The following is a 20,949-nucleotide window of genomic DNA, read 5'->3' as shown; positions in this document are numbered from 1 at the left end:
AAGTGCTGCCGGGGCGTGCACTCGCGAACTTCCGGGAAGCTCGCGCGCGGGGCGGTTGGACGCGACGGTCCGATACGGGCGGGGGAGGGGAGGGGACGGGGGACGGGGGGAACGAGAGTAACCGAAAAACGTGCGGAACCCGAACGCGACCGGTGAAGGAACGGACGGGCACACGGTCACACGTCGTGTCCGTCCGGTCTGTACGCCGGGTTGTCCCTTGCTTCCGACGTCGTCGTGTTGGTCGCCTCGCAATGACGGTCGCGGCGGCGGTCTTCGTCCGGGTCGGTGCGGTGCTGCTGCGGATGGCCGGGGTCCGCGGAACCGAGACGTTCCAACGATTTCCACTTGAACGGCTTCCACTGTCCGGAATTGCCGCTCGGTCTCCTGGTCATCGACACGAGCACGACCGGTTGCGCGGCGTCCGTCTTGCGCTGCGCCAGCTGCTTGAAACCGCCCGCGACGCCGCCGCCGCTCCGCTTGGCCGTCGACGAGTACGCGTTCGGCCCGAGGACCAACTCGCCGCCACCGTTCGACCGCTGGTCGACCCTGCAACCGATCCAAGTTGGTACATTCTTACTACGGATCCCGTGACAACAACCCTCTAGCCTACGCGGTTCGGTGACGAAGATCGACGCGGGAAACGCGTAAACGGGTCACGCGTGAGCAGCCGCCTGGATGCACACCACCGAACCGTACGATTCCGGGGCCGGCGGGGCCCTTGGCAAAACTTATCCTACCCAATAACCGTGGTCGCCTGTACAAGCCGTAATTATAGGCGACGATTGGCTCGGCTAGCTAACAGCTAGCTGCACGCGATATCGGACAATGACCGACGTCGTTGGCGTGTACGGTATATGATGTATCAAATGTAATATTGTTGTTTTGTTACACACGCCAACGGATTTCTCGAGGAATCGTAATCGCTTGGCGGCGATCCACACGTTTCACGTTTTGTTTTACGAGATTTCCATAAAAAAATATTTTTAAATGAAAATTTTAAGCCCCGGACAAATGCCTCGTTTTACCTACCCCTAACGCCGGCCCTGCATGCGATATTGGATGGATCATATTATTCTGATACGTTATCGATAGCTTTTTCATTTCAAACATCAATTAAGTTAAATAATTTAATTAGTATTCGATACCCACTAGTTAATATTGTAAGCGTATTATTATTATATTTATATTATTATTGCGCCGTTGCGCTACGGTTGCGGAACGCTGTCTCGGGTAGTACAGGATGGACCTGTGCAGGTGATTTGCTACTAGCGAGTACATTGGGTTTAGCATAATGTGTACTCCGTACAATTATGTCGGAAGATAACTTGAGATTGACTATGTACTGTACAGCTTCTCCAAGGTGTTTTCCATTATTATTATTATTATTATTATTATTATTATTATTACTTATATTGTATTATATCGCTTCGTACTGAGTATATGATCTAGTCTAATATTAAAGGCAAGATTTCCGTTCGATCGGTTGTACGAATTATCCGAATTCTGTGTACGTACATGATTTGTTGATGCATCTAATGCGAGTTTCAACGAGGATCGTGATTTATAATTCGAGGTATTCTAATCTCTATTAGCCAACAAGAATCTACTCTATCTTTAGTTATAAATATGCTTTATTATATATGCACGTCTGTCGAATTCTCGCACTTCGTGACGCATAGCTTAGGAACGGTCGTTGGACTGCATAATAATCATTACACGTCCAAAATCGATTAGGGACGAACCAACGACTGATCGTCACGAATCGAGTATATTTCAAAAGCATGTGTGTCCCTGGGTATTGTATAACGCATGACGATCAAAATGTATCCAAGAGTTTAATAAGGGAGAAACTTGTTCCGCAAGTTGCGACGGTCGTATACGTTCCGATCACGTGCCTTTAAGTTGCCGACTTTGGAATTGTTTTCGGCTTGGAGTTGTGTCTTTTTAGTATGCCGGGCTGTGCCGCGAGCCATTGTTGCAATAGTTATCAAGGACACCGACATTTTTTACCGAACAATTCGCCAATTTGGTATTTAAACGTCAAAAACTAAAGATAATCAATGTCGTTTACTAAAAATTAAAATATCGTAAAAAATCTGCGAGAAGACATAGATAATGTTCTTAAATTTAATTTCAATATATATATATATATTTATATAGGTATTTTAGAACCAGAATATTTTCTTTCGAAACGGATTACATACGATAGCAAAATAACTAATAATGATACTTCGTATTAAGCCAACAGGTATTAATACAATAATAAATTTAATTGGTTCTATACGTCAAATAAAACAACTTATTTTGTGTTTGAGTATTAGATTTTTTTTTTATACTATTTTTTAACAGTACCTGACATTTCCCGAGGAATTTTCTTGAATGTATAAATATTTACTTAAGAATACCAATATTTGCTGTGTCGTATTTACGGGGGGTGTTCTGAGGATTAAGACAATCCCGATATATTTTTTTAAAACACTTTCCTTTATTGAAGTTACATGATATAGTTTTAACAAAAAGATAAAATATTTTAATACTGCTTTGAAAATGTATTATCTATAAATCTCTTATCTGATTATGCATTAACTGCACAGAACGAAAGATAATTTTCTTTATAAAAAAGGTTAAGGACTTATCTACGTAACCCTATGGTCCAATTAAGTATATTATTTTATTTCATTTAGATTAAATAATAATTATAAAATGTAATTAATTTATAATTATTCTCTCTAGAAAAGATTTAACTGGTTATCAATCAATCGGAAAGATCGTATTGAAAGAGTAATCAAGTATTGAACTAATTGGCACGTTCTCCTTTATCATTGTAAAATTAATTGATAAATGTATACAAATTTTAATAAATGTATTTGTGAAATTATCCACTGATCTGAAATTAGTTAATATTTTATTTAGTCTAACTTTTTATATTTTATTCAAGTGATAATTATAGTTAGAAATTTAAATAGTATTTATAAGTTTTTTTTATAGAAAAAAATTATCACTTACAAGGTGTTTTTGTATTACCTTTTAAATTATTTTTGAGTTTTTAAGTTTATTTTTGTGTTATCAAGAGGGCTTGAATTTTGATGCATTTTTTTTTTTTACGTCCCAATGCATAGGTCCGTATGAAGAAAATGTTTCAAGTGATACTCATTAATATTATGTAGTTTTGAATTTTTTGGAATTTTATGACATATTTAACATTATGTGCATTTTTAGGGCATATGTTACTGTTTTAGAGTATTTTTTAAGTTTGTAGAGTATTTTTCAGAATGTATCTACACATTTTTAAATAATAGGGTATTTGATTACGCGTTTTGACGTTTGTTTGTTCTAAACTCACACGTTTAATATATAATCTACTAAATTGATAAACTAGAGAAGAACTAACCGAAAAAATGATTTAACTGTATTCTGTAAATTATATTTATATTTTGAAATAGATCAATATTGTTTTTTTTTCATTCGGAACTACGTTTTGATTAAATAGATTGGAAAAATCCGAATTAACTATTTAGATGCAATGGCAATGGTGGGTGATTGAACCGCTTTCTAATGTTTAAAAATTAAACACGAGCTCGATTAATGTTAAACTATTATATATAAATTATTTTATAGTAGGTACACTGTTGACAGGTTATCCGTTATATTTGTATTTACTATAGAAAAAAAAATATTGCGTTCAGTATGTGTTTTTTTCCATATTCGCTGCAGGCTAACACGACTGCGATAGTTCCAGCCTGGTTGTACACATTCGTGTGTGTCTGAACGACGTGTAGATCAGTATAACCTTTCTAAAACATTTCTCGTTATTGTGGTTTTTTTTTTAGTATTATGAGGATGTTAGCGCAGTTATATTTTGGTATAAAAATAAGGTTATGTTTTTGAAAAATAGGTTTTATTCCGAAAGTATTATGCTTAGCGCAGTACAACCTATTATACAAATTAAAAATAACAACATTATCAAGAGAATGACCTATCCATTTGGCTTTTTATAAGTTTTTAACAGAAATACGATCTCTTTGAGTTGTCAAATTAACATAATTTGCAAACTGAAATCGGAAATGATGATTTTGAGTATGTAACTCATAAATATAAATAGTTTTTTTTACAAATAAATTTAAATATTAGATTTAAGTTTCGTTATTTTTATCAATTTAATTTTGTTTTATGTAATTCATACAGTCCCATTATCTGGTAGACGAATAGTAGATATTAACCATATTTTTAAAGAAATAACACATAAAAGAGTGCTCGATTGTTCATTCATGTCAATGGTATTTGTTTCTGAAAAACGAATTGATTTTTTTCCAATTTTAATTTTCAGTGTCAAATGTGTAATATTGAAACTATTATTTCTACGAAACAAACGAAACTTACCTTCCTAAAAACTAGGCTGTTAAAAATGGTACTGTCGCAATAGGTAAGATTGTTAATTTATTATGATAAATTCTTCAATAGTTATTGTCTAAAGTATTTATTTTGTTAAATTATAACTTTTTTAAATTACCCGAGAACATAAAATGTTGCTAAATGAGTAAAGATCTTCTGTGTCGTGTGGGTCATAGTAATGGATGTGTAAAATTTGAATTTAATGATATTATATTATTAACAGACTCAGGCCAGGATTAACACTATCGTAGGCCCTAGGCCCTTAGTCCTTGCTGGGCCGTTGTCCAGTATTTAAATGATAAAAAAAATCTTCTCTTTGGGAGAGGAATTGTTGAATCTCATGCAGTGTTAAGCTTTTAAAAACAATAATATTTACAACATAAAAATCAAATATTAACTTTTATATGATAACCATCATACATTTTTATATGATAAAAGTTTTAAAAATGTTAAAAAAAATTAATTTTAATCCAAAATTTATATAATATAAATTGTCTAACACCATGAAATTTTTTTTTTATACCAATTTGCATACTACTGAAAAATCGTTACCATACATTTTCGTATGTTCAAAAATGTTCGTAGACTATAGTGCCTATAGTGCTTATGCGCTAATACGGCTCTGAACAGACTATAAGAGTCAAGTATATGTTACCGTTTGAATGTACTTTTTTATTTAAAAGGAATTGGCCAAACTAAATTATTTGAATCTGCATTAGAAATACCATGTATAGCAAATACCATATTTAGTAGATAACACGAAGATTTAAGTGCAAGTATCCACAGTTTAGCTTGGGAAGAAATTAGGAAAGCTGGAGAAGAGGAAAAACAAGTGCCTATAGAAGCTGGAGATATAGACGATGATGGAGTACCATTTTACTCAGTAGTGGCTGACGGCCAGTGGTGTAAGCCAAGCTACAAGACCAAATACGATTCATAATCTGGAGTGGTAAGCTATATAAATTAAAATAATATTGTAAAACATATTATAATAAATAGTGATAATTTAATTATTGAATAAGCCACTATTATTGGATTTAAAACCAGAAAAGTGTTGTACATTAGCAAACGAAATCGCTACTGTGTGATTTGTAATCGAGTTGAAACTAAAAATGAAACACCTTTAGACCACACTTGTTTTCTTAATTGGACAAAATCAGCGACAGGTATGGAAGCTGATGGTGTAGCAGAAAGTTTTTTGAAAAGTATCGATTTACATAATACGAAATTCAAAAGGCTAATTAGTGAGTACCTATAATAGCATATAAACAATTCATTAAAATATTGCAATTATTTACTAACTGTGTTGTGTCAAAAAAATAATGATTAAAATTATATACATAAATGACTCATGTATTGACAACTGATCAAATTTTCATTGTCGGGCAACTTATACAAAAAACATGAGAGTTCAATAAGAAAATGCATATTTTGTTTGTCGATTTTCAAAAAGCATATGACAGCCTATACCGAGAAGGAATAATTAATACATGGACAGAGTTTCATTTCCCATACAAACTGATAAACTTGATTAAGTCAAGTATTATGAAAACGTATTTTAGGGTTAGAATAGGAAATATAAAATTGGAACAAGTACAAGTACGGGCAGGGAGACAATTTGTCACCTATATTATTTAATATTGTACTGAAAAAAGCGATAAGAGAAATGAATATGAGTCAACACGAAGAAATAAACTTACAGGGTCACACTATTGGACTGTTGGTATACGCAGATGACCTGGTACTGGTAAAAGAATCGCAAAATGAACTACAAATGAACTAAGTCGATATTCAGACGGCTAGAAAAATTATCAGCAGAAATGGGTGTACGTATCAATGAAAAGAAGATAAAATATATGGATGTAAGGAAGCAGGACAATGCAATATTAAGTCCTTCCCTAAGTATAGATTAATATAATTTTGGTATAGTAGAGCAGATCAAGTACCTGGGAACGATACTAACAGAAAATAATAATACAGCAAAGGAAATAGATGCGAGAATACAGGCTGCAAACAAATGCTTTTTCGAATTATGAAAATTATTAAGAGCTCGTTCCCTGTCAAGAGACTTGAAGAAACAATTATATACTACCTTGATAAGATCAGTTGTTACAGAGACCTGGGAATTTCGGAAAACCGATGAGAATAGACTCCTCTCATTTGAAAGAAAAATTCTGAGAAGAATTTTCGGATCTGTGAAGGATAGTGTAACTAATGAATAAAGGATAAGGAAAAACGAGGAACTAGATTTACTGTATCAAAAATCAAATATTGTTGAAGCAATAAGAAATAAGAGACTACAATAGGTAGGATACTCCTGCAAAATTTTCTTTATACGGCTTACTAAAATAAGGTTATCTTATTTTTAATTTAAGGGAAGAGGGCATGAGATTTTTGAAAATGTACAAGAGAGGTATGGAATAAAAAAAGTTGGGAACCACTATGCTATTGTATTTACGGTATATTCGTAGAAAGAAGAATGCATCAGAAACATAAAAAATTTCAAGTATTTATAAATATAAATACTAACGTTATAGCCCAAGAGGTATAACATTATAATAGTTGTTTGTATAATTTGTTACAGATTTATATAATACTCCATACTACATTTTGGGGCAACATTCAAATTGTGATACATACTTTTGTAAAAAAAAAAAAAAACACTTTTCAAGGAAAATTGTTAACATAAGATTTCAAGACGTTTATATACTTATGTGTCTGGTTTCATAATGATTTTCGATCAGTCGTATAGAATTTAAAAGACTCTGTATATATTACGAGCCCGCGCGTATATATTGTACACAATATGGTATATTAGTAATTATAATGTGTCGTTTTAGACTTTGAAAATGGGTGTCGATTTTTAGACAAAATAAATGGGACAGTTTTTATTTCCCTCCTACCCAAAAAAAAATTTACATTTCAAAACATAATTAGAATAACTATAAATATAATACATTTATTTTTAAAATTAGTAGACTGCGTTTTACTAATAATAGAATAAATTATTTTTTATTATTAAAGTATTTAACAATAGGTACCTATATTGTTACATATCATTACTGATTCATTTTTTTAACTATACATAAAAAAAACACTTTATCAGTTATCTTCGTTATTCATGAATTTACTAATTCTTTTTCTACTATTTTTCGTACTTTATTTACTTTTGTTTAATACATTTTTGGTGCTCTAACAAAAATTCATAAAATTGTGAACAAGTTAAATTTTTAAAGTGCTGTTTTGTGAAAATTATCGATCTGCTGGTTTCGATATGTTTATGGTTTATGATATAAAAGTGTTTTATATTTGCTTTGAAAATTTCTTTTTTTTCTTTTACAGATATAATGTAATAATATGGGAAGAACGGGATTGAACGAAATTATTTTCTAAAAATGGGATAAAAAGCGTCCCGTTTATATTTTGATGCGACAACGGCACATGACTACCAAAAAAGGGATAATCCCGTCTTAAATGGGACGTATAATAACCCTAATCTATAATCCAGTATATTCACAGCCTCGAAATAATCCTATGTGAATCTGTTTTTGTTACAATTCACCCCCCCGGGTAATGTACGTGAGTGCGTGCATGTGGGTGTGCGTGCGAGAGAATCATTTAGACATTTCCCTATCTAATTCTTCTACATCTCTAATCATCGTCGTTATCGTGCGATTACCGAAAAAAGCTATTGGTATAGCCCACTGCTGTTAGTACAAATTACGATGCGTATATAATTACTGCCGGCGCTATGATTCGCGGAGGCCATGTAAAATTGTTAAAAGCGGGGGCCTCCTTCAATAGCCGGACAACTAAAAAGTTGTAACTATACTATCTTAATACTTATTTGTACATTATTCTTTTCAGTTCAAAAGCACACTACCTGTATCAGTAATTAATGTAAAATTTGCGGGTAACTTGGACCCGACGATAGTCGTGTACATACGGTAACTTGACCGAACAAAATAAAGTTTCGTAACACGTGATCATACTAGTATAAATAGAATTATAATAATTATTACAATTCTACGTTAATATATAATTCCTACCAATAAAAATCGCGAAGCCCTTTGCGGTCGTACTAAGTGTGAGGCCCTGTGCGGTCGCACTTCCTGCACACCCATTGCGTTGGCTCTGATGTTATAATATTTACGATGTTTATATTGTATATTTGTCTGAGTGTATACTACTGTTACTGTCACGTGAAAACCATCTGCAAAGTTTACATACTGCCATCAACAATAACAATAATATTAATATTTGATGTCACTCGTTCAATGATATATTCGATACGTTTACCCGCGGTAGGCTTAAAAATTGTTTTGAACATTTTGTTTGATCCAGTGGTGAATAACCTTTTTGGATCACTAATCAATTTAATTATTTATTTTAAACAACCCCAGAACCAAGAAAAGTTAAGGATGTATGAGAAAATGGATCGTAGGCCATTGCTCATCAAACAGTGTTCAGCAACTGTATTATTACGTTCCAAAAGAAAATGTTGTGCCTTACCTTTTAATTAAAAAACATGTGATAAAATTTTACCACGAGACAACCTATTAATTATAAAGAAGTAATTTTTCATGATCATAACCCATTTCATTGCAAAGTATAGTAAAAAATCTGGAATTTAATTTAAAAGTCTCTATAAGGATGTCTAAAATGTGCAAGAAGTTAAGTAAGATAAGTTATATCTGTAGATTAATCTAATTTCATTGTAAATTTATCTATTTAGAATTTGTGATTTTATATCATCAGACATGTTTACGATTCAATAATTATCTCGATAAGGTAATGGTTTTAACTTATTAGCATTTGCTTCTTCATGTATAATAATAGTATATAATATAGTTTTTTGAGGAACCGAGTAAAATTATGTAAATAAGTTTTTTGAGCTTTTAATTAAATTTATATAACTGAAGTGATTAGAGATGATTAATAATCAAAAGTCATTTTAGCTTTGATGGTATTCACCTTTTCGAACCCCAAAAGTAAATCTAAACTTGATAAGATTAACTTGGTTCCTTTTTTTGTCTCTATGGCATGTTTTCATATCTGATGAAGTTTTTGCTAACTAACGAAATTTAGTTTCATTACAATTACCATCACTATTATTAGTTTATAATTTCACTATCATAATTAAAAATTTATCGATATCAATGTATTAATTACATTAGTAACTAATAATAAAATAATTACAATAATGTGCAATTATAAGAATTAATCCGGTTAACTCAACGTAATAAAGTAATAAAGTCGGAACTGTCTATCCATGAGATTAAATACAATTACTGATAATATTCGTTTGACAATAATCCATGTAATGTGAGTAATGTGGACTTGGACTTCAAAGTATTCAATAGATGTAATAGATTCCATACAATTTATCATCGCAAAAATTATCATATTACACGACCGTTGTTTGCGTCGTCGCTTCGTGGAGTAATATATATACTATTGTACTATTTCTGACGGTACAAAATGATTTCACGCAATATAATTAGTTAAATTATTGATTACGCCAATTAAAATCTCGCGACCCTTAGGTTGCGCACCACTTATTTAAACGACTATAGGGTCAGTGCTAATCACAATTTTAATTGATCTCATTTTATACCTATAGACCAGTTGTATAATATTCTCTTATATTTGATAGAATATTGATTTTTAACATTAGGTATATTAAGATCTGGAAAGTAATATATTTCTTACACGAAGAAAAATATTGTAAACGATTTGCAAAATATTAATTTTATGTACATCTTAGATTCGGAGTTGACCTAAGAATTTACTATGTGTGTTTTTCAGTAGATTTACAAAAATGTAGAACCAAATTATTATAAATAAAATATAATATTAAAGACAATTAAGACAATGCTTATAAAATATGTTCTACGAGTATAATAAATATTTTTCATTAACAACAAAATAATATAAAATATATTTCTATATATGTTTTATTTTATTTAATTTTTGGTTTCAATTCTGGAAATTGTTGTTCAAGATTCCTCATTAGATAGTCTTGCTATTCTCTAATATAGTAAAATATTTAAAATTCTATCAAAATTTCATTTTATAATTTTTCAATTTTAAGTTTATACAAAGTTCGACAAAAATCATGAAATCTTGTTACATTTTTGTACTTAAAAATGTACATTACTTTTAACTGTAATACTTGTGATTTAAAAATTTAATACAACTTTTTTCATTAGTATTTCTTTGTAGTTAATTAAAATAGTTAATCGCGAAAACAATTTATAAACGTTAGAATATTAAATTCTAAATTAAATTCTGATAAGATCTATACACGACTAACATTATATAAGTATTGTTATAAATAAATTAATCAAATTAATATTCATAGATTGTACATGTATGTGGATATTGTTATTCTAAAAGTGTTGAATCAATTTTATTACAAAATTGTTATTTACTTATATATTTATAGAAATTTAAAGTGTTTTTCGATATTTTTCATTCAACCCGACCTCATTTTTGAATGATTTTTCGAAACCAATTTCATACTGATTTTAAATTTGAAAGAACAATTATCTACCTATATTAGTTAACAATCCCTATGACTCATCCGACCCCTTGAGGATTCATACCATTTAGTATTTATGATTTCAATAGCTCTAGTAGTAGTTAAAATTTCCTACGAACTTAGTAAACCATTAATTTGGGTTTCTTTGAACTGACAAAAACATTGGATTATTAAGAAAGTTGTTTGAATAATATATTCGAGTAAAACAATTATTTCAAAACAAGTCAAGGAGTTCAATACCTTATATAAAGCTTTCAAAATGATCACACAACTAATTAGAAAAAAACAATTTTAATTTTTAGTTACCAGACCAGTGATAAATACCCCATGATTTATATCTAAAGAAATTATTAATTTTGACTTTGTCGTACTAATTTTATCACGAACGGAACGCAAAACGTAATTTATTCATCATACACGTCGTATATTTAAAAAGGCATTAAATATACATTATATGATTGGCGATTTTGAATTGTGCAGTACAATAAGTTTACTCATGTTCCTCAGTATATTATAAAGTACAACAAGAAACGCGGTAACCAACACATTTTGCGTTTTTAGTCTTAACATCTCATTTGATACATTATTTACCCTCGAGCGAAAATATAAATAATTCTATAAACGACTAGAAATGCATAGAAAAGTGTGATTTCTAAATGTAATGTTTTACGAATATAATCAGTGGCGCATTTAAGGGGGGGGAGGCGAAAGTGGCAAATGCCTCGGGCAGCAAAATATTCTAACTTTTATTATTGATGGGTTTATGATTTTTTTTTAATTTTCACACCTTTTTCGGTATTGTTTAGCAATTTAAAAAATATTGTTGAGCATCTAATAAGAAATTAAAAAAATTATACTATACCTAATCACCTAGGTAATAGTGAAATAGCAAAATAGGTATATTACAATTATTATTCGATATGATATTATATTTTCGTTCAATGTTTATTATAAAGACTCGGGTACATAGAACGTGGTATTCACTTTAAGGTACATTTAAAAAGTTTACAAAAGGAGTACAATTGCACCTAAAAGTGTTCAATGTATGTTAGCATTTATAAAAGAGAATAAATTAGTTGAAGTATATCCTTATATTGATATTGGTCTAAGGATGCTACTATGCATGTACACCTTCAAGTAATTGCTCAACGGAAAAATCATTTTCCATATTAAAAAGGGTCAAAACTTATTTAAGATCAACAACGGGAGAAAATCGTCTTAATTAATTAACAACCCTCAACATTGAAGCTGATTTAACGAAAACTATTAATTTTAATGATATTATTGAACATTTTTCTTCTCAAAAGTCAAGTAAAAAATTATAAGCTAATTATTTTATTATATATAATTAATAATAAATATAATATATTTAATCTAATAAAAAATCATGTATTGTTAATCATTGTGCATATAATAAGTGTTAATTCAGTTTTCTATATTTAATATATATATATATTTTTTTTTTTTTTTTGAAAGGAATATTCACTTTGAAAAAAAAAATTAGGTTAACGTTAGGATATGTATTACTATAAAATAATTTCATACAATATCGCAAAACAACTGATTTATAATTTGTTTCATAAAATTAATTTTTTTATTGCTTAACTTTGAATTTGTTTATATATATATATTTTTTTTTTTTGTAATGGAGAAGGGGGAAGAAATTATTTTGTCCCGGAGCGCGTATATTATAAATGCGTCACTGAATATAATCTATAATCAATAAACTAGACAAATACATTATGTTAATACGTTACGTGGTCTAGGTAAAGTACTACCAATACAGTAATATTATTTATAACACGAGTATACCATTTTCTCATAAAAGTGCAGAATGATGTAAGTACCTACTCTGTCAAAAAAAATGTGATAATAATCATTGATTGAATCCTAAAAATGCGGCCTTCAGCATTGTGGTTTTAAACTTCCAATGTTCGTAATGATGAACGGGAAACATAAATATTTAGTAAAAAATCATATTATTGTGAAAAATACATTATTCATTTACCCGGGTGTTACGATTATTTTTAAACGTTACAGTACACACTCGTACCGTAGACACGTAAGTGACATTTTATTTATCGTACTGTACAGTCTCTCTGCAGACATACAGTATACATGTACGGTATTCAGTGTGTGCGTACGATGAGTAATACCGAATATTTATAGCCGCTGTTGGGCGGTGGTATTTTTGGTCATTTTGTGCAGCCGTAATATAGTAAAATTGCGTGTAAGTTTACCGCAACGGACAACTGCGGCGACAGAATAATTGTGCTATTTTAGCGGTGTTGAATTTTCGTTTTCATTAATTACCCGTTATTTAGCCGTTGTTGTAACGAGTACTACTGGTGTACTTTTAAGTAAACACATAATAATCGCATTATTAGGAAAATTTAACTCACTTAAATCTGGGGTACCCTGACACAACAATACAAAATAAATAAAACGGTGTATGAAATAAAATTATACTTAAATAGTTTATAAAGATAAGTAACTGAGGTCTATACATTAAACCTATATTATTAGACGTATATATCTGATATTTAACTAAAAATATAAAAAAATATGTAGTATTGTATATTTCGATAAATTTTAATACTAGATAATCATTCAATCAATAGATCACATTGTTACGAGTGAAATAATAATTTATATGTTTTTAGTAATTTTGTTAAAAATGTGTTTATTTTTCATTTGCAACGAAAACGGATTTTTACTTCAAAGTTTTTTAATTATAATTTAGAGTCATTATCAAGTTTTACTGTTAAAAATTAACAATATATATTTATATATATACAAGGTGATCCAATTAAAGCGCAACCTAGATAAAACAATTGCATTTATTTATTTATTTATATAATAAAAAAAAAAAAAAAAAACAATGTTCAAAATGAACTTCTGATATAATAAAGAACATGTTTATCCCCGCCCATAACATTTACAACAAGTGCTCGAAATGAATGCCGGGACTGTCCACACACGCTTATGCTCGCTTCACAATGTTACGCGCGATTATTTTCAACATACTTGGTGTTATTTCTGCAATGATTTGCGTGACGTTCAGGTAATTTATAGTGGCTGGTTGGTTCACGTGTGGCCGATCCTTAATGTAACCCCATAAGAAAAATTCAAAGGAACCTGAGTCTGGGAAGCGTGGAGACCATAAATCATAACTTTTAAAATAAAAACTCGTTCTTTCCGATTAAACGGTATATAGCTTTTCTTTAACAACAAAACCACACAAGCGTTTTGTAACACGTGCAAGTGACGAACTATTGGTCTTGTGGTTGCATACTAGTTGCGTCCCAAAGATATCATCGAAAAAAGGTCTAATCCGAATCGAGGCCCGAATTTATTTTGGGTACAGACGAGTTGCGGCCCGGGTTTTCTAACTCTAGATAATTTAATCTTGACTGATAAAATATTTTGTGAGGCTTTTCATTCGAAATTAAACGCTTTGTTTTACAGTGCTCATCCTAATATTTATGTATTCATCGATGTTCTGAAAAATGTACAGAAGGATACCAACATAAAATTAAGAAGCAGTCACTTAAATACTCGCAGAACAAATATCATTGAAAAAGAAACATTTATTAGAAATGCTATGAAATGGTTAGAAGAAAACCAAATTGACAAATTTGAATTTATACATCATACAAGTCTTTACCAGTGTCATTATACCTAAGAATTTTACTAAATTATACTAACATTTTTAACTTCAATAAATATCATAAACGTTTTTACCAGTGCTGAAATTTTTTAATAAAAACAATACATTTTAATATCAGATTTTAATGCCAAAAAAACTTTTTAACCTTAAAAAATATCATGTATGTTTTTACCAGTGCCAAAATGTTTAAATAATCTAACTGCAGTATCTAATAAATATGAAGGAAAATTAAGCTTTTTAAATTTAAATTTACATAAATTAATTTAATTTTAAATTTTGGGCCGCAATTCGTATGCATCCCAAAAATACTCGGGCCGCAATTCAGAAGTAATTTTTACCGCAGGACGCAACTAGTAGCCACCCGGTCTTGTTGTCTTGCCTGATATCTTTCATATCAAGTGCAATAATTATTGTAATTATTTTATCGTCATTTGATCTACTAGGAGGCGATAAAGTTTGTGTTGCGTTTTAATTTGATCACCAGTTATATATATAAATGAATATAGATTAATTTTTAGTTATCAGAACTATAAAAGGAAATATATATAAAAATAAAACAATATATCTTTTGTTGGTTTCTTTTAAAATATTACATTTTTTTGTTCTCTGTGAGGAAAATTGTACACTTTGCCCGAACGAAAAAAATTTTCAAAGTCTATTGTAAACTCAGCCCGTGTTTTTTTCAGGTAAAAACGATAGGTAAACTGGGCCGAATAAAAATATATGATATTTGAGAACCATTTAGAACCATTTAAAAAAATTGTAAGTGTAAAAAAAACGATGAAACTATAATTAAAATTGAAGTGTAATAATGTAAGAATATATTATAAATTTATTATTTTAAATAAAAAGCCATGTGATTGACATATTTATTTACCGATATCCTTTAATTTTTTTATATTTTATAAGTGTTGTGATTTCATTTTGAAATTGAAATGGTGTATTTAAGTTGTTGATTTTGATGTACGTTTCACTTTGTACTTTTTTTAATTTTGCAATGACGGAATATATATTGGTGTGATTTGAATTGAAACTTGAATTAAAATGCGCATGAAATTATTCACATGCAATAGTTGTTAAATACGTATCCACTAATGCACAGGCCCACATATCAGACGGAAAAATAGCTTCTCCTATGTAAGTAAATATTGACTAAATAATTTGCGATTTTAGCAACTCTATCATCAACAGGTTTCAATTCCACGAGGATAAAAGTAAAAAAGTCTGAACTTTTGTCTGAAATTTTCCGGCTCTAAGAACACTAATCCACAATAATTAATCAACCATTTGCTTATATTCGAATTTTTTATTTTATAGTCTATACTTAATCCATTTTGTTGTATATTCATTATTGTTGTATTGTTGTAAGTTTGAAATATGGTATAAATACAGTTCGGCATTCATGTATGTTTGGCCAAATAAAGTGACAAGCACGATGGATGGCTTTTTCAAAATCACTGATAATGGCTATTGGTCTAAAATCATAATTTACAGCCCTACATTTTTCACGGACGTGTTTTAAATAGGAAATATATGTGTCTGAAGATTTTCCGGTTAATAAACAAAAAACAAGCAATAAATAACGACCATTTATAAGACCGTGTATTGTAAACATCTGTTTAAAAACTTAGCTCAGTATGAGAAAGTTCCGTTAACATATATATATATTTAGATATGCAAAACATTTTTAAATTTGTATTTCAGCTAAAAATGAATATTTTTTTCTTGTCTATCATTAATTAATAAAAAAATTATATTTTTAACTATTTTCATACTTTTTAATACTTCATGTACTTCGTCGATCGATTTTTGGTAGTGCAGGCATTGACTTATTTCTGGTGTTGTACGTATTCTTTTTAGATACCAAATATCATTTACTTGCAGATCTTGCGCGTCAGGTACACTGTTTACTACACTACAGACATTTTTATTTGGCCTACTGCAGATATCCTCAGTTGCTTTGCGTTTGGTCACGGCAGTAACACATTTGTACTTGTAGTTCTTGGTCCCTGACAGGCCATGATCATAATTTTTCTCCGTGATGTAATTATTTATTCCAAACGTTTTTAAAAACGCTGTATATTTGCGGTTTATTTATCACCACTTTATTTTGCCTAAAGCTTACGTACGAGTTACTTTAGAATATTTAAAATGTTCAAGTAAATAATGGGCAATCAATTAAAAAGTCAAATTTATATTCAAATATATAATACATGTCAATGCAAGTGTAATGAACTGTTATTGAAGTCTTCCAACAGTAAAAATATAATTATTAAAAATTCCTTTCTCCCATATTGACCATCATACTGCTATGATCTCTATAATAATACATGAACAGAGGATAAAAAAAAAGTAATTTCCATTTATTTCACATGGTGAATTTTTAATTTCCCCATCTACGTGTGCTTGATATGGTTTATAAAATTATTTTGACGGTTCATGGTCTGTTGGATAAAACAGATTTTTTTTTTTCAATATGCACAGTCTATATATTTATTTATGAATATTTATGAACTCGTTTCAATATTAACCTATTATCAGATTATTACTAGGCATGTATCATGTTTCTCGATAGACCACAGGTAACATAATGCATTCTGGTGTCAATGCTCCATGTTAAATAAACACGTCCGACTAAGATCTAATTCCGTAGTACAAAATAATCCATTACTCTAGATCAGGGGTCGGCAACCTTTTGAACTATGCGGGCCATATTTTTTTTCAAATGTTTATCAAGGGCCAAATTAAAAAAAAATGTTTACATATGATATATACTAATAATTGTATTGCTATTATATTTGATTATTTTACATAGAAATACAAATGTTACTGGAAAAAATTGCTTTTAAGACAAAATTTAATTGAATAAAAAATTGTAAATTTGTAATTAATGAGATTTCTGTGCCTGCAGTTTATCAGATAAATTTTCGATATCAGCTTGTTATTGAGACTCGTAATACAGCGATTAAATGTTCATCACTAAGGCGTGAAGAGTGCTTATTTTTTCTGTACTTCACAATAGAAAATGTCTGCTCACATATATATGTACTTGCGAACGCCGCAATAAGTTTTTATGCGTATTGTCTGATTCCAGGTAATGTAGATATTGGAAGACAACTATAAAACTGAGGCAAACTAGTTGCTTCTTGAAAAGAATTTTTTAGAACCTCTTTATTTTAAAGTTCAATGACTTCCATTTGTAAATAATTCTTGACATTATTTATGTCCACTTGAAAAGAATTCTGGAATAATTTTATTTCTTTATCGTACTTATAAAAATCATCAAATCTTATTGAAAATTCGTTTTGCAATCGTTTAATATGGAGAAATTTAGGTTTAATTAAATCCCGCTGCAATGGTATTACAAAAGATTCAATCGCAGATTAACAACATGAAAAAATGATACAACATTTGTTGATTGAAATTATTGTACAACAGTTTCAATTTTACTTGAAACGATTTAATATCAGTATACATATCTGAGAATAATTTTCTTTTGCCTTGTAATTTTATATTCAATTCATTCAAAAATGTTGTTATATCTGTTAAAAATGCCAATTCGAGAATCCATGATTCATCTGATAATTCAGAAACGATTTTATTTTTTTCATTCATAAAAATTTCTATTTCAAAAAAATCGTTTAAGTGCTGCACCTCTACTCAACCCATCTGACTTCTGTAAAATATATAACGTCGCCGACTCAATTTCAGCCAGAAAATATTGAAATTGACGATGACCCAAACCATTTTTTCGAGTATAATTTATTGAGGAGATACAACACTCTAAACATCTTGATACGCAAGAACTTTACAACACAATGCTTCTTGGTGAATTATACAATGAAAATTCATAGAAATTTCATAATCGTTTTCTAATAATTTTTTCTTTATTCTTCCTACCACACCTTTATTTGAACCACTCATATTTTTCCCACCATCTGTTGTTACACTTACTAATTTTTTCCACTCTAATCTTAAATTGTTTAGTGATTTCTCAATACTTTCGAACAAATCTTCTCCTATGGCAGTACCTTTTAAACTATAAGTATCGGTAAGTTCTTCGTAAACATTAAAATTATCATCAATACCTCGAATAAAAATTAAAATTTGAGCTGTATCACATACATTAGTACTTTCATCCATCGCGAGTGAAAAAAATTGAATGAATTAATGTTTTCTTTGAGTTGCTGCATTAAATTATTTCCTAATTCTTCAGTTCTTCTTACACAAGTTCTAGCAGAAAGGCTAATGTTTTCAAAGTCGTTTTTTTCATATGGACAGATTTCGTCCACAACAGCAAGATACATTTTTTAATAAATTCAACAGCGAAGGGATGATTATTTTTTGATATAATTTGTGAAACTATAAAACTAGCCCACACTATTGATTTATTTTGACTAATTTGTTTTTTAAAAATATTTTGTTGACTATTTAACAAAGATTTAAAATGATTTATTTTTATTTTTATTAAATCACCAATGATATTTTAAAAGTTGATTTATGTTCACTATCATAATGCAGTTTTATGTTATATTCTTTCATTGCTGTTACTGTTTTTTGACAAATTAAACATAGTGGCTTACCTTTGTTTTCGACGAAAAAGTATAAATAAACCCACAAGTTATTAAAAAAACGATGTTCATCACAAATTTTTCTTTTTTTTAGTCACCATAATATTTGGATTTACTTGTAAATTGAAACTATTACAAACACAAACAGTCACACGTACGGACGTAATCATAGTGTAATACTAATTGCTACAAACGCAAAGTAACTACAACCATAGATTAAATATATTAGATACATATGTATTAAATACATAGATTAAATATATTTAAAATTTTAATTTTTAAATATATAAGTATATTTAATCTATCCTATGACTGAGTAGTGCAGCCATCATTATGTTCGACTCCGATTAGATAATAATAACAATTTTACCATAAATTAAACTGACTATATAACTATATAGAATAAATATCAACTATTAACGATTAAATTAGATTTTATTTATAAAGAAAAAAGAATTGAATAATATTAAGAATTGTATGAAAAATTTTATTGGACAAAAATAAAACACAAAAATTAACCACCTTTGTTTGGGCCATAAAAAATTGTTTCGCGGGCCGCGGATTGCCGACCCCTGCTCTAGATTATTAATTATCATTGTTATTTATACCAGTTTTACATATAGGTAGAATTCGAATCTATAAAACATGTTATTTTATACTTTCTAGTGTAAATAGATACAAACCATATTTAACTATGCACTTTATATGAATATAATATATACAACAATTGAATTGACGATTGAGATTTTTTTCAATAAACTATTTTTATTTTTCTAAACATGAACATTACTTTTTAAGTTGTCTTCATAATAGTTATTATTAGATCAAATAATATGTTATAATGGTAATTCGGATAGTATCATAATATCATAATTACAATTTATAATTTTCATGTCGATTCCTATTTATCAATTCTGATAAACGACTGAAAATATGAATAAGACAACACCAGACATTGATCATTTTCAGTGTCCAAAAAACGAAAATTCGCGCATTGCCAATGTCACAATGATATACATAAACGAAGAGCATTAAACTATAATTTACAGACGTTAAACATTAACTTGTTGATTTGATTACGAAACGAAAGTCCATAATTCATTAAAAGTAAATTAAACTTACTGCATTATGCCAAAAGAATCGTTGAGTTTCTCTTTTTTTGGGTTGAATTTTCCTTCGCTTTTGTTTGAACTTATTGACGTCTTTCTGATTTTCATCTGGTCAGGATCTAGTTCCTCGATTATTTCTGGAAGAAACATCATACGTTGGTCTTCGGGAACACTATATATTTGTATAAAACAAAAACGAAAAAAAAAAAAAAATTAAATTAAAAATCATAATAACGGAACCAATAAAATAAATGAAAAATAATCCATTACGGCATATGGTGAACAGATCCTCGATGCGATCTCTGCCTTAATGGCGCGGACGCGCTCGTGTATGGAATCGATACATCGGATTGGTCGAAGTAAATATCTTTGACCAACGGTACGTTAACTTTAGCAAGAAAGTCTACTGCTAAAAAGGATGCCTGGACATCATTCGTTATTAATAACATAAAAATAACTAAGTTCGAGATTTGAAATTATTATAAATTTCACGTAAATTTACTTTTGTGTGTCTATCAATTAGGAAGTTTAATTCAAAGTCTTCTTCATCATGACCAAAAGGATTTATTAATTGTTCAGCTACCTGCAAAACAATATATCTTGAATGAAATTACAAATAAATAGTTGTATATAATACTAAAAATTTAATAGTTGCCCCACGAT

General features: G+C 29.9%; 1 protein-coding gene across 2 annotated transcripts in view; it reads right to left on the bottom strand.

Moving 5' to 3' along the window:
- Positions 1 to 20,949, bottom strand: part of LOC112684559 (bestrophin-4-like) — a gene marked incomplete at its 3' end in the record, with an annotated part of 61,355 nt that continues 40,406 nt past the window's right edge. For both annotated transcript variants that reach the window (XM_025556138.1, XM_025556148.1), the window contains 4 exon segments: positions 1 to 546; positions 20,300 to 20,458; positions 20,557 to 20,708; positions 20,789 to 20,869. In XM_025556138.1, the coding sequence (XP_025411923.1) occupies positions 177 to 546; positions 20,300 to 20,458; positions 20,557 to 20,708; positions 20,789 to 20,869 (762 nt within the window).

Source organism: Sipha flava, unplaced genomic scaffold, assembly GCF_003268045.1.
Source record: "Sipha flava isolate LNK unplaced genomic scaffold, YSA_version1 105_pilon_pilon, whole genome shotgun sequence".
In the NCBI taxonomy this organism is placed as follows: Eukaryota; Metazoa; Arthropoda; class Insecta; order Hemiptera; family Aphididae; genus Sipha; species Sipha flava.
This window is presented reverse-complemented; position numbering and strand designations above follow the sequence as displayed.